The sequence below is a fragment of the Lichenostomus cassidix genome, chromosome 28 (assembly GCF_008360975.1).
Source record: "Lichenostomus cassidix isolate B80296 chromosome 28, HeHo_3.0, whole genome shotgun sequence".
In the NCBI taxonomy this organism is placed as follows: Eukaryota; Metazoa; Chordata; class Aves; order Passeriformes; family Meliphagidae; genus Lichenostomus; species Lichenostomus cassidix.
Genome location: NC_139508.1, coordinates 662,842 through 674,809, shown reverse-complemented (window position 1 = coordinate 674,809; position 11,968 = coordinate 662,842). Strand labels below are relative to the sequence as shown.

At 61.9% G+C, this 11,968-nt stretch overlaps 1 protein-coding gene across 4 annotated transcripts; it reads left to right on the top strand.

The window, feature by feature from the left end:
• Positions 1-3,728: 3,728 nt before the first annotated feature.
• Positions 3,729-11,320, top strand: TIPE1 (TNF alpha induced protein 8 like 1). Of its 4 annotated transcripts, none has more exons than XM_085040559.1 (2): positions 3,729-4,270; positions 9,903-11,320. In XM_085040559.1, the coding sequence occupies exon 2, from the start codon at positions 9,905-9,907 to the stop codon at positions 10,463-10,465; it is 561 nt and encodes a 186-aa protein (XP_084896685.1). In that variant the 5' UTR covers positions 3,729-4,270; positions 9,903-9,904; the 3' UTR covers positions 10,466-11,320. The 4 variants fall into 4 exon arrangements, with proteins under 4 accessions (XP_084896685.1, XP_084896687.1, XP_084896686.1 ...); XM_085040561.1 differs by lacking the exon at positions 3,729-4,270 and adding an exon at positions 5,966-6,057; XM_085040560.1 differs by lacking the exon at positions 3,729-4,270 and adding an exon at positions 7,254-7,517.
• The last annotated feature ends 648 nt before the right edge of the window (positions 11,321-11,968 follow it).

The window sequence follows — 11,968 nt, the reverse complement described above, 5'->3', positions numbered from 1 at the left end:
GATTAAGAATTGTCAGTCAATATGTCACCAGCACAAGGACAGGCTCAGCGACCGTGAGCTGGGGATGTCTCTCCATGACGCCTCCTCCCGCTGCTCTTCCTGCACAGCCAGCATCCCCAGCACCGCTCTGACCTCTCTCTGCCCGCTCTGAATTGCCACCTGTGATGTCATGGATCAGCCTGATGATGTCATCAGCATCCTGTCCCTCCCCCTCCCCAAATCCGTGCTGCCATCACCCAGCAGCCTGAGGGTCCCTTTGTCCTACCGGGTGACACAAGGACCCCCTCTGATGATGTCATTTGTCATTCAGGCTCCTGGTGAATCTCTTCAGCCACAAGCCTTTGGGTGCAGCAGGACATCCCCAAAATATGAGGGAAAACCAAACCCACCCCTGGTGTTGAGATCATCGTCCCCACTGTCCCCAGCAGGTGACATCAGGGATGGGAACAGCAGGTTTGGGGAGGCTCCCCTCCCTCCAGCCCGAGCCCCCCAGCGCCGAGCAGAGCACGGGGGGCAGGCGGGGGGCAGGCAGGGGACACGGGGGGCAGGCGGGGGACACGGGGGGCAGGCGGGGGGCACGGCGTCCCCCAGGGCAGTTTCATCAGATGGAGAGTGAAGCAGGGAGCGATAACAGCATCTCCTCGTCCCCTGCGAGCGAACAGGAGCAATTAGCTAATTGCAGCGGTGGGCGCCTGCTCTGCCCCCCCGGTAGGGCCGAGATGGCTCCGTGCGCCGCAGCCGCAGCACTTTGTGCTTAACCTACATTCGCTTTTGTCCCGGCCAGAGCAGCCGGAGAGCCCCGGGGCTCTGCGCTGGGCTCGCCTCGGATGTCAGGGTCCCTCTCAGCAGCCCCCAGCCCCAAATTAAGCAGCCAGGGCTCAGCTGAGCCTGGGTAAGTGGGTCACACTTAGGCAGCGACACAGGGACATGGAGTCGGGTCGCACAGCAGTGTCTCCAAGACGGGGATGGAGTTTTGTGTCCTCCCGGGGAGGGGAATCGCAGAAACCTCTTCCCCAGGGTGCGTCTGTGCCCTGGAGCATCCTCCTCCATCCCTTCCCGGGAGGACGGGAGCGCTCGAGGAGCGGCACTGCCTGACAGCTTCGATCGAGTTTTAATTAACTAACGAGGCTCGGCGTTCAGCGCGGCTCTGTGGACAAACACACAGAGGCAGAAGGAGCTGCTCCAGCTGCGGCACGAGGCCAGATGTGCAGGGGACTGCTCTGTTTAGGAATGTGGCCCTGGGGACCCGTGGGACCCCTTTGCCCTGGGGGAGAGGCAGGAGCACACTTGGCTGGGGACACAACCCGGGGACTGAGGAGCCCCAGCCTGTCCCCACGGCTCGAGGACAGTCCATGGCTCTGCCAGCACCCCTAACTGACACCTCCATGGTCCCTTTCCTTCCATCCAACGCCAGCTAAAAATCCTGGAGCATCACTGGGCTAAGTGGTCAGGAGAGCCTGCCCTGCTCGCGGTTCTCCTCCGGAGCTGGTGCCTGCCAGCAGGGATTTCTTTTTTTCTTAACTGGGATTAATTTTTCCGCCTCGGCTGCCAGCGGGGTGGCTCGGCACCGGGGAAGGGGCCGAGGGAGCGCAGCCGGCGCCGGTGACGCGGCAAGAAGGGGCCATTGTGGCCAGGCACAGCTGTGCGGCGCGGGAAGGGAGCGGTGGGAATGCAAAGTGCTGGAGAGGGAAGGACTTGCGGGATCCACCGCCCCGCCACGGGGGTTTCCCCACCGCACACGTGCCCCGGTGACAATAGTGGCTTTATGGGGAGTGACACCATCCCCTACGCCAGGAGCTGCCATGTGCCATCATGGGGACAGGGTGTCCCCAGCGCCCACCTGTCCCCATCCTGTCCCCCTGCGCTGCCACAGGACCAGCTGGATGTGCCAGCAGCAACCTGCTCTCGAGGCTGATGGAACCGGGGCCTGAATGTCCTGGCAAAGTGACACTGGGGACAAAGGGGAGGACACAGAGTGGCTCCGTGCCCTTCCCAGCACTCCTCCGCGACCCGGCGGGCGGCGGATCCTGTTTCACTCCCTGAGCTCTCCTGAATTATTCAGCCGCTGCCTCCCTGGGGATTGTCTCCCTGTCCCACAGCCCCCGCACGGGAGCAGGCGGCACTGGTGTCACTGGAGCTGCGGTGGCTGTCCGGTGGGACGAGCCGCGGGAGAGGAGCGGGATGAGCCGCGCAGCTTCCCCGGGCGGGAGAGGAGCCGCTGCAAAGCCCCATTTCATTTCCCTGAAAGGAGAGGAGGGACGGGGGGGAGAGGCCGCTCTCAGCTGGCCCAGATCCCGCTGCTTCTCTCTTTTATTCCCTGTTTTCATGCGGCGCCAGCTCCCATCCCCGCTGATCGCACAGGCTGCTCCATCCGCCCGGCAGGGACGTGGATTTGGGGGGGATCCCCCCGTGACCCCAGCCAAGCACCCCCTAGACCTCTGCTGGGACCTCAGAAGGGCCTGGAGAGCTCTGCAAGACGTGGGGACATCCCTGAGATCCTTCTGGAGATGGGAATTGGGGGATCTGGATGTTGGGCACACGGGAGTGCACTGGGGGGCTCAGGGTGACCCCCACACGCCACCCCAGCCCGGCACCCTCCAAAACAGCTTCAGCAACAGCCGGAGCGAGGTGAAAAAGCTGCCGGGATGTCCCAGTGATGGGGATGTGGGATGGGACAGTGATGGGGCAGGAATGGGGACACAGGACGGGGAAGTGATGGCGACACAGGACAGCAAAGGGGACATGGGGCAGGACAGCGGTGGGGATGCAGAACAGAGCAGCGATTGGGACACGGGACCAGGCTCCTGGTGACCACTGGCAGCGGACGAAGCCGGAGGGTGATTTACGTCCATCAGGTTGATGCCACAGGAGTTCAGAAGAGCGGTGACAGCTGCTCCTGCTGCTCCGGCACGACGTGGGACCAGAGCGAATCCTCGGGGACATTGCGAGTGGGGGCTGAGCCATGCCCCGGGGGTGTCGGGCACTGCCGGGGGGGCTGGCGAGGCTCTGGGGTTGTCTTCCCAGCCGCTGCGTGAGACCAAGGCTCAAGTCAAGGCTCCCGTTAATCCAGACTTTAATCCGCTCCAAATCCCACCTTTAATCTGATTAACGGCACCTTTGGGAATTAGGATCCCGTGCCGTGGCTCCAACCCACTGAGCCGGAGGAGGAAGAGGAAGGATGCTCCGACACTCCCGGTGCTGGGGAGCTCCCTGCGGGACGTCGGGGTGTCCCCAGCCCCGGCATGAACCGACAACCGCGACCCGCGGGCCTAAACCTTCCCCCGCACGCTGCTCTGGGCCGCAGCTCGGCGGCCCCACGGGTGTCCCGAGCCCACGGGGGATCCCTGTGTGCAGAGGAAGGGGAGCTTTGCGAGACCCCGCGGTGCTGCCCACGCTCAGCCCGGCCCGGCAGCGCCCTCCCGAGCTCCTCCTGCTCATCAGCGCCGCGGCGCCCCACGCCGTTTGCACGCGTGGTCCTCTCACCCTCCGTGTCCCCGCCGCCCACGGTGTCCCCGTCACCCCCCGTGTCCCCGTGATCCCCCTGCAGGCTGGGGTTCCCGTGCCCTCCCCACGCGCGTTACCGGGAGCAGCCCACGCGCGGGACCCGCGGGGACGCGCCCGCCCCGCCCACGCCCCGTCCGCGGGAGCTCATTGGCTGCTTCGTAGCAAGCCCCGAGTCCCCATTGGCTGGCACCGTCCGAGGGACACGCCCCCGGCCCCGCCCCCGCCGACCGGCCCCGCGCGGGACTTGGCAGCGGCCGCGGGCGGGAGGCCCGACCCGCCGGGAACCGGGAACCGGCACCGGACACCGGACACCGGACACCGGACACCGGACACCCTGAGCGGGGAACCGGGCACCGGGAACCGGGCACCGGGAAACGGGAACTGGGCACCGGCACTGGTACCTGGAACCGGGCACTGGACACCGGGCACAGGGAAACGGGCACCGGGAACCGGACACTGGGAATTCCTGCACCGCTAACCGAGAACCGGGCATCGAACACCGGGACTAGCACTGGGCATCGAAGACCGAGCACCGGCCATCGGCACAGGGTACCTCATCGGTACCGGCATCCTCACCGGGCACCGGCACTGGGAACCGGGCACTTGTAGCGGCTACGGAGCCCCGCCGGGCAGGGAGAGGCGCCGGGGGAAGAGAGACCCTCCTGCCGGCCCCGCCCCGTCCAGCCCCGTCCCGCCCCGTCCCGTCCCGCCGGGGACACCGGAGCAGCCCCGGTCCCGGCGCCGCGCTCCCCGAGGCAGGCTGCAGGTAAGGGCCGCTGCCGCCCGCCGAGGTCAGACCCCCTTCCCCGTACCTCCCGGTGCCTCCCGGTTCCCCGTTCCTCCCACCTTGCCCGCTCCGCGGGGGCGCTCGGTACCGGCCCGTTTCGTCGTCCCCCACCCCGGGAATCACCCGTGTCTGTCCCCCTCCTGGTGTCACCGGGCACCGAGGGCCCCACCCGACCCTGGGGAGCCGCGAGGGGTGGGAGCTGCGGGGTGGGCAGAGCCCCGAGCTGCTCCCGGCAGCCCCTGGATGTGCCTCAGCTTCCCCAGGTGGATAAAACACGGAGGAAGGGCGATTTCCCCCCAGATTCGAGGGAAACCCGAGGGGGCTGGAAAGCAGCGCTGGGTGCGATGGGTGCTGGATAACGGGAGCTGCGAGAAGGCCCCGAAGCCACCCCCGTGGGGCTGTCACCGACCCACGTGCCAGGGCAGGCCGGGTGCCCCATGGCAGCACTTGGCTTCGAGCATCGCCCATCCCTCCTCCCAGCCCTGTGCTCCGGAGGATGAAATTCCTCCATTCCTGGAAAGGCTAATCCCTTTGGAGAGGCCACATCTCACCCGCGGCTAGAGTTGGGTACAAAACTTCCCAACCCTGACTAATCTTCCCCTGGAGGAGGGAAGATTTGGGCCATTCTGGGCCATTTTCTGCTGACCCCAAGCTCAGCATTGGATCCGAATTGTCCCGTGGAGTTTTTCTCCCTCCCAGAGCGACTTTGTCCTCCTGATCGCGGGGCAGGAAGCATGTGATGCGCCCTGGCCCCTGCCGCAGGCCGGACAGACGGACGGATGGTGGTTTGGCCTCAGTTTCCCCTCTCCCAGCCTCTGTTTTCTACTTCCCCATAAGTCTCCGTCTGCTCTGAGCGAAGGAGAAAGGAAGTTGCTGCCAGATAGAGCAGCTTGATGGCAGCTGGAGAAAGAAAAGGAGGAAATGGAAGGCGAGACAGACGCTCTAAAATAACCCCCCTTCCTCCTCCTCCTCCCCTCCATAAAATAACCCCTCTTCCTCCTCTTCTTCCTCCTCCTCTCCATAGAATAACCCTCATCCTCCTCCTCCTCTTCCTCCTACTTCTCTCCTTAAAATAACCTCCATTCCTCCTCCTCCTCCTCTCCAATTTGGCAGCTGCCTCCCCCTGGGGCACAGCAATCCAGGGGGGAATTCCTCGATACCACACCAGATCCTCAAACCAGCCCCCAGCCTCACCCCCTGACCTGTGCCCTCCGTGAGGATCCCGGGACGCCATTCCCACGGGAAGCACGGGCAGGATTCACCACCCACGGAGCCCCTCGGAGGGGCAGCTCAGCTCAGCTCCTTGCACAGACACGTCGGAGCTGCCAGGGCAGATCAGCATTCCCAGGCAAAACCAAAAATCTGCTCCTTCCCATGGGTGCATTTGCAGCCCCAGCAGGGCACCCGCGGGAAGGAGATTTTGGGATGGAGGAGTTCAGATCCCGGTGCCACGGGTGGCGAGGACAATGCTGGGGACACGCCAAGAGTTTGGCACCGCGGCTGGCATGAGCACCGGGAGCGCAGAACCGCCCGGGGCCGGCAATGCCCCGCAGCATTCCCAATCCCCGCTCCAGCCGCTATCCATCCCGGCCGCGTCAAAAATGAGTTTTTCCTCGGGCGAGGTGTTTACTCAGTGGCTTCCTCCCGGCCTCGCCCCGCTCGGCACACACGCGGCGTCTCGGCTGCTCTTTGCACCCATGGCAACGTGCGAGGTCCGCACGCGTCCTTCCTCCTCCCGCTCCTCTCCCTCGGCTCTCCCGGCGCTGGTAACGCGGCTCGGGGAGCTCGGGGGGCGCGGATGGTGGGGGACAGGCTGGTGATGCTGGTGGGGCTCTCCGGTTACCTCCCGGCGCTCCAGCGCGGCTCCTGTAATCCAGGAGGGTTTAATTAATTAATAGGGGTTGGAGCGCGGGGAAAGCGATGCCGGGGGATGGAGAGCAGAGCAGCAGATCCAATCCACCCCTTGGCATTCAGCCATGGATTCGGGGGGACCGGGAATGCTGAGGGGCAGAGCAGGGGTGCTTTCCGAGGCAGTGGGAGGGAACTGCGTGTGGGATGGAGGGAAAACCGGGGAGATCGCCACCGTTAAATGTTTATCCTGTTGGGAAAAGATGTTTCCATGTTGGAGGAAACTTGTAGCAAAACACTACAAGTTACTATGGCCGTGGTGAGGAGGAGGGGAGGAGGGAGAGGAGGAGGAAGAGGAGGCAGAGGAGCCTCTGCTCCGAGCTGGAGCTTGCAGAGCCTCCCCCTCTGCGCTGCTCCATGAATTATTTAAGTGCTTTTCCTCTCCTGCATGAAATATTCACCCGCTGCCAAGGGAACCGGAGGGGTTTGGGGGGCAAAGCCCGTGGTGGGAGCCAGGTGAAAGGGGCAGGCAGGGAGAGGGATCTTTGGGGCAGGTAGGAGTGATAATTGGGATGATGTCACTGCTGGATTAAACCCCTCTCCATGAAGGAGCTCCGGAGGTGCCCACAGGGTGATGTGTTCCCTGTTCCACCCTCAAACAGGAGCTTTCACGGATGCTTGTGCCCTCAGTGGTGTGGGAGATGTTTTTTGGGGATCTCGGGGGAATTAGGGCACAGCTGGGTGTTGGGTGAGGCGCCAGCCCAGTCTGGGGTGAACGCCAAACCAGAGATGGGCACAGCACGTGTGTCCCCAGGGGAACGGTGTGTCGCGTGGCAGGGACACCCTCTGTCCTCAGCCGCGACACCCCAACCTCACACCACCGCTCAGGGCTGCGAGACTCTCCCGAAACCTCCAGAATGGGTGGAACCCCCAGAAAAGGGCTGTACCTGTCCCCAAAGCCACCGTTGGGACCACAGCCCCGCCGCGCTCTTCCGGAGCAGGGAGGAACTGGGTGACAGCAACAACCTGCTGCTCCATTTCGGAAGAAGAAGAAGCTGTTTTTTAGGGCGTTTTCATGAAAAAGAAGAAGGGGGTGGGGGGGAGCCCAAGCCCTGAGCCGGGCTGGAAACTGCAGCGACAGGAAGGAAGCGAAGTGGGTTATTTCAGGCTCCAGTTGGCTGCTCGGGGCAAAGCTCAGCTGTTCCGTGCACCGACAGCAGCCCCTCGTGAACAATGGGGTCGCAGGGCCTTTCCCGGCAGGAAAACAGATAATTCCGGTGAAATCCCCTGCCGGTGCTGAGTCAGCAGCTCCTGGTGAGCCCAGCGTGGTGGGAAGGGTGCTGGGCAACCATCCTGGTGCAGCAGGAGCCAGCGGGAGGTGAGCTTGGCTTTCCTTGGGGTTTGCAGGGAATGACCTGTAAAACCACATCTGGGCACTGCAGAGGGAGCTGGCTCCGTTTTTGGGATCCCTATACATTTTTGGGATCTCTATACCCGCCTATACCACTTTTGGGGTCTCTAGACCCCCCTATAGTGCTTTGTGCCTCAGTTTCCCCCCTCATCCCGGGGCAGGGGAGGGCTGTGAGCAGCTGGGTGTTATTTGGTGCAGGAGCAGAGGGTTATCCCGTTATTCCAGCTGGCATTTGGGAGCCGTGGGCAGCTCGCAGCACTTGGCACTTCCTATTTTTCATGCTCTCTGGAGGTGGAGTTTGCACTTCCCTCATGGCTGTGGCTGTCCAGGGGAGAGCTGGGGTGTGGGAATTCCTATTTATCCAGGCACCATTCCCAGGGCACCCCACAACAGCAAGGGAGGGAACTTCCAGGCTGTCAGCAGCACGGCTAAGCCCTGCTCCTTCCGGCCAGGATGCCTGGCACGGGCAAAGCCTCTCACAGCCAAGGCAGAGGACATGGAGCTTCCTCTGCCCATCCTGCCCAGCCCTGGCTCCAGGCTCAGCTCCAGCAGCATCTCATGGACTCAGCCATCGTCATTCTCTGAGCCCAACCCGCCCGGGAGCTGCTGTCACCAGGCTCTGCGTTGTCATTTTTGTCCTATTAAGTGCGAGAGGCTCAGCTCGAAGCTCAGGCTGGCAAAAATCAATGTTTTCCCATGGAAGGAAATGCTTCCAAACCTCCATGCTTTTCCTGAGGGTTGTAAATAACACTGCAGGCAGTGGCTCCCACAGCCCTGGGGACAGCAGCTTCATTATTGCTCCCAGAATTCAGGTCCCCACGGAGCCTTGGGTGCCCTCAGAGATGCTCAGGGAGCTGAGGCTCAGCACCATCGTCCTGGCATGGCTGGGTGAGCTGAGCCTTGGCCACAGCAGGATCCACGAGGAGCTGGGGTTTGCTCCCCAGAGTCTGGGGTGTGCTGCAGAGTGCTAGGAGCAGCACTGGGGATGCCCAGAGGGGTCAGGGGTGGCTGGGGGGAGTGACAGAGCTGTGTGTGATGGGGACAGACTCAGCTCTGGGATAGAATCAGAGGAATGGAATGGTTTGGGTTGGACAGAGACCAAAAGCCCATTCAGTTCCACCCCTGCCATGCCCTTCCACCATCCCAGGTTGCTCCAAGCCCTGTCCAGCCTGGCTTTGGATACTCCCAGGGATCCAGGGACAGCCACAGCTTCTCTGGGCACTCTGTGCCAAGGCCTCCCCACCCTGACAGGGAAAAATTCCTTCCTAACATCCAATCTAAACCTGCTCCGTATCCATGATCGATTTATCCCCATCCATCCTCACATCAGCAGCATCCTTTAGCTGAAATACCTCCTCTCTTCTCCCCGGGGATGTATTTATAGGCTGATCCCATCCCCTCCCGCTCTGCCAGGCTGTCCATGCCATGTGCAGCCTCTGCACGAGCAGCTCCCAGCCCTGCCCATCCATCCTGCTTGTTTTCCCGCTGTTCTCCCCTCCCTGTGATTTGTAGCTCTGCGGTTTCCCAGGCCAGGATGCATCTCCAGGGTCGGCGGCGTTTTAATCGTTCACAGCAGATTTTAAAGCCTTGCTCTGCCCGAGGTGATGGATTTGGTCCCGCTGGGATGTGGGAGTTGGGCTGTAGGTGAGGTTCCTGTCTGGGTGAATTATTCACCTCGGTGCGGTGCTGGCTCCAGAGGAGGCCGAGGCAGCAGCAGAACAAGTCGGAGCTCGTGTGGGTGTTGCAGGGTGAGCAGTGCCAGGGAGGAGAGCTCCGCGCCGATTGCTGGGCGCTGCAAACCGGCTGTGCCGCTCCGGCCTCGGCCAGCAGCGGGGTGGATGCGGCACATGGCATCGGGGGGTGACTCAGCTGCCACCTGGGCTGTCCCCAGCTCACCCTGCAGGAAATGAGTCAGGTTTTAAGGAAGGGAGAAATGTTAAAATGATGGGGCAAGAGTCCTTGCCGCGCCGGGAGGAGGGAGGCGTCGGTCGGAGGAGGGAGATCGGGATGGAGGGTCCCGGGCGGTGCTCAGGTAGGGACACCTCGCTGGCTGTCACCTCTCCTTTCCCGGGGGAAGGAAGGTGGGGACACCCTGAACACCCTGAACTGACCCCACCAACCCAACCTGGGACACCCAGGAGCTCCCTTGGTCTCACCATTGGCTGGAATGGTCTTTCTCCTGCCAAAAGGCTGTGTGGGGAGGTGAGGGATCATGGAATGGTTTGGGTGGGGAGAGAACTTAATGCTCATCCAGCTCCACCCCCTGCCACAGAAAGGGACACCTTCCACTGTCCCAGGGGAGATGGGAACAGATGTGGAGCAGGGCTGACCTGTGTGTTCCTCTTCCCCCAGAGATGGACACCTTCAGCACCAAGAACTTGGCCCTGCAGGCCCAGAAGAAGCTCCTGAGCAAAATGGCCACCAAGACCATCGCCAACGTCTTCATCGACGACACCAGCAGCGAGATCCTGGACGAGCTGTACCGAGCCACCAAGGAGTACACCCACAACCGCAAGGAGGCCCAGAAGATCATCAAGAACCTCATCAAGATCGTGATGAAGCTGGGGGTTCTCTACCGCAACGGGCAGTTCAGCCCCGAGGAGCTGCTGGTCATGGAGAGGTTCCGCAAGAAGGTTCACACCTTGGCCATGACGGCCGTCAGCTTCCACCAGATAGACTTCACCTTCGACCGCAGGGTCATGTCCAGCGTGCTGACCGAGTGCAGGGACCTGCTGCACCAGGCTGTCAACGGGCACCTGACGGCCAAGTCCCACTCGAGGATCAACCACGTCTTCAACCACTTTGCGGACTACGAGTTCCTGTCGGCGCTGTACGGCCCGGCCGAGCCCTACCGCACCCACCTCAAGAGGATCTGCGACGGGGTCAACAAGATGCTGGAGGAGGACAACATCTGAGGGTGGCCAGGTGGGCTCTGGCAGGACTCTGCCTCCCGTGGGGCTGAAGATGTGATGTCTGCTTTAGCCCTCACGGGGCTCGCTGTCCCCTCCTCCTCTGCAGTGCTCACTTGTGTTCTCCTCGTTTCTACAGAACTTTGACTTTGTCAGCCCCTTGGTTGGCTTTGTCTGTGCCTTGCCCAGGGTTGGCAAACCTCTCCCTGTGCTGGGCTGATCCTCTCCAGGGGATCCTGGGACTTTGGGCCCCTGCTGTACAGTTTGATTTCCTTTGCCCACCAAGTGCCTTTAGCTCAGAGTCCAAGGATTGGGACTCTTTGCCTTGAACTCTTTCATAACCTTTTCGGGAGAAACCAAACCAAAGACTTGTGGTGTGAAGCACCTCCGAGGTGTCTCGGAGCAGGTGGGACGTTGTTGGGGTGAACAGTTGGGAGACTCCATAACTGGAGGGTTGTGGAACTCTGTGGTTTTCCTCCAGCAGCTCCATAAGGTGGTGTGAGCAAATCATGGTCCAGACTTGTGCTGCCCAAGGCAGGGAGATGCTTCTGCGTGGGCTTTGGTGTCCAAAACAAGTCCCTGAGGCCAGGAGGATCCTTCCTCACCTGGGTGAGGCAGGGAGGGAGCTGGGGGGAGCTGCTCCTTCCCTGCATCCCGGGAATCACCCAACTCCCAACTCCCCACGAGGCTCCAGCAGTGGTGCCACCTGACAGCTCCAGTGCTGCCCTTGGTGGCTATCCAGAGCTCCCCCTGGGACTTCATCCCTTCTCCACACCCTCGACTGAGTGATGGTTGTTCATTTTTAGCAAACTCTGTAGCCCTGATGAGTTATTTGAATAAACTCACCTGAGTGGCCTGGGAGCTCCGTGCAGTTGTTCCAGCGGTGGTGACAGTGACAAAATGAGCCCTGGGGACAGCTGGGTTTGTCCCCAGGTGGTGGTGGCTCTCTGTGCCCTGGCATTGCTGCTGGGTGTGCTGTCCCTGCCCCGTGGCCCAGCAGCTCCTGGGTTTGCATGGACACAGGGAATGGCTTCCCACTGCCAGAGGGCAGGGATGGATGGGATTTGGGAAGGAAATCCTCCCTGTGAGGGTGGGGAGGGGCTGAGATGGATTTCCCAGAGCAGCTGTGGCTGTCCCTGGATCCCTGGCAGTGTCCAAGGCCAGGCTGGAGCAGCCTGGGATAGGGGAAGGTGTCCCTGCCATGGCAGGGTGGAACTGGATGAGCTTTAATGTCTCTCCAAAGCCAACCTTTCCATGATTTTGTGACATCCCACTCCCAGCACGCTGAGCTCGGCTCTGAACACCGAAAATTGCCCTTTTAGCATCCAAGACACCACAGAGTCTCAGCTGGCCTTATCTCTGTGACCTCCTTGTGCCTCCTGCTCCCTGGATCTCTCCAGGCTCAGCTGCTGGAGCTCATGGGCAGAGCAGCTCATGGGCAGAGCAGCTCCTGCTTGCTGCTCCTTCCCACCACAGGCACTGATAACTCTCAGCCGTGGAAGATTAAAT

What these genes read in the sequence shown, in the direction of transcription:
- TIPE1 (XM_085040557.1), top strand. Translation starts at nt 9,492, where the DNA reads ATGATGGGGCAAGAGTCCTTGCCGCGCCGGGAGGAGGGAGGCGTCGGT. An exon ending in GGGTCCCGGGCGGTGCTCAG is followed by an intron (nt 9,583 to 9,902) that starts GTAGGGACACCT and finishes CTCTTCCCCCAG; the next exon opens with AGATGGACACCTTCAGCACC.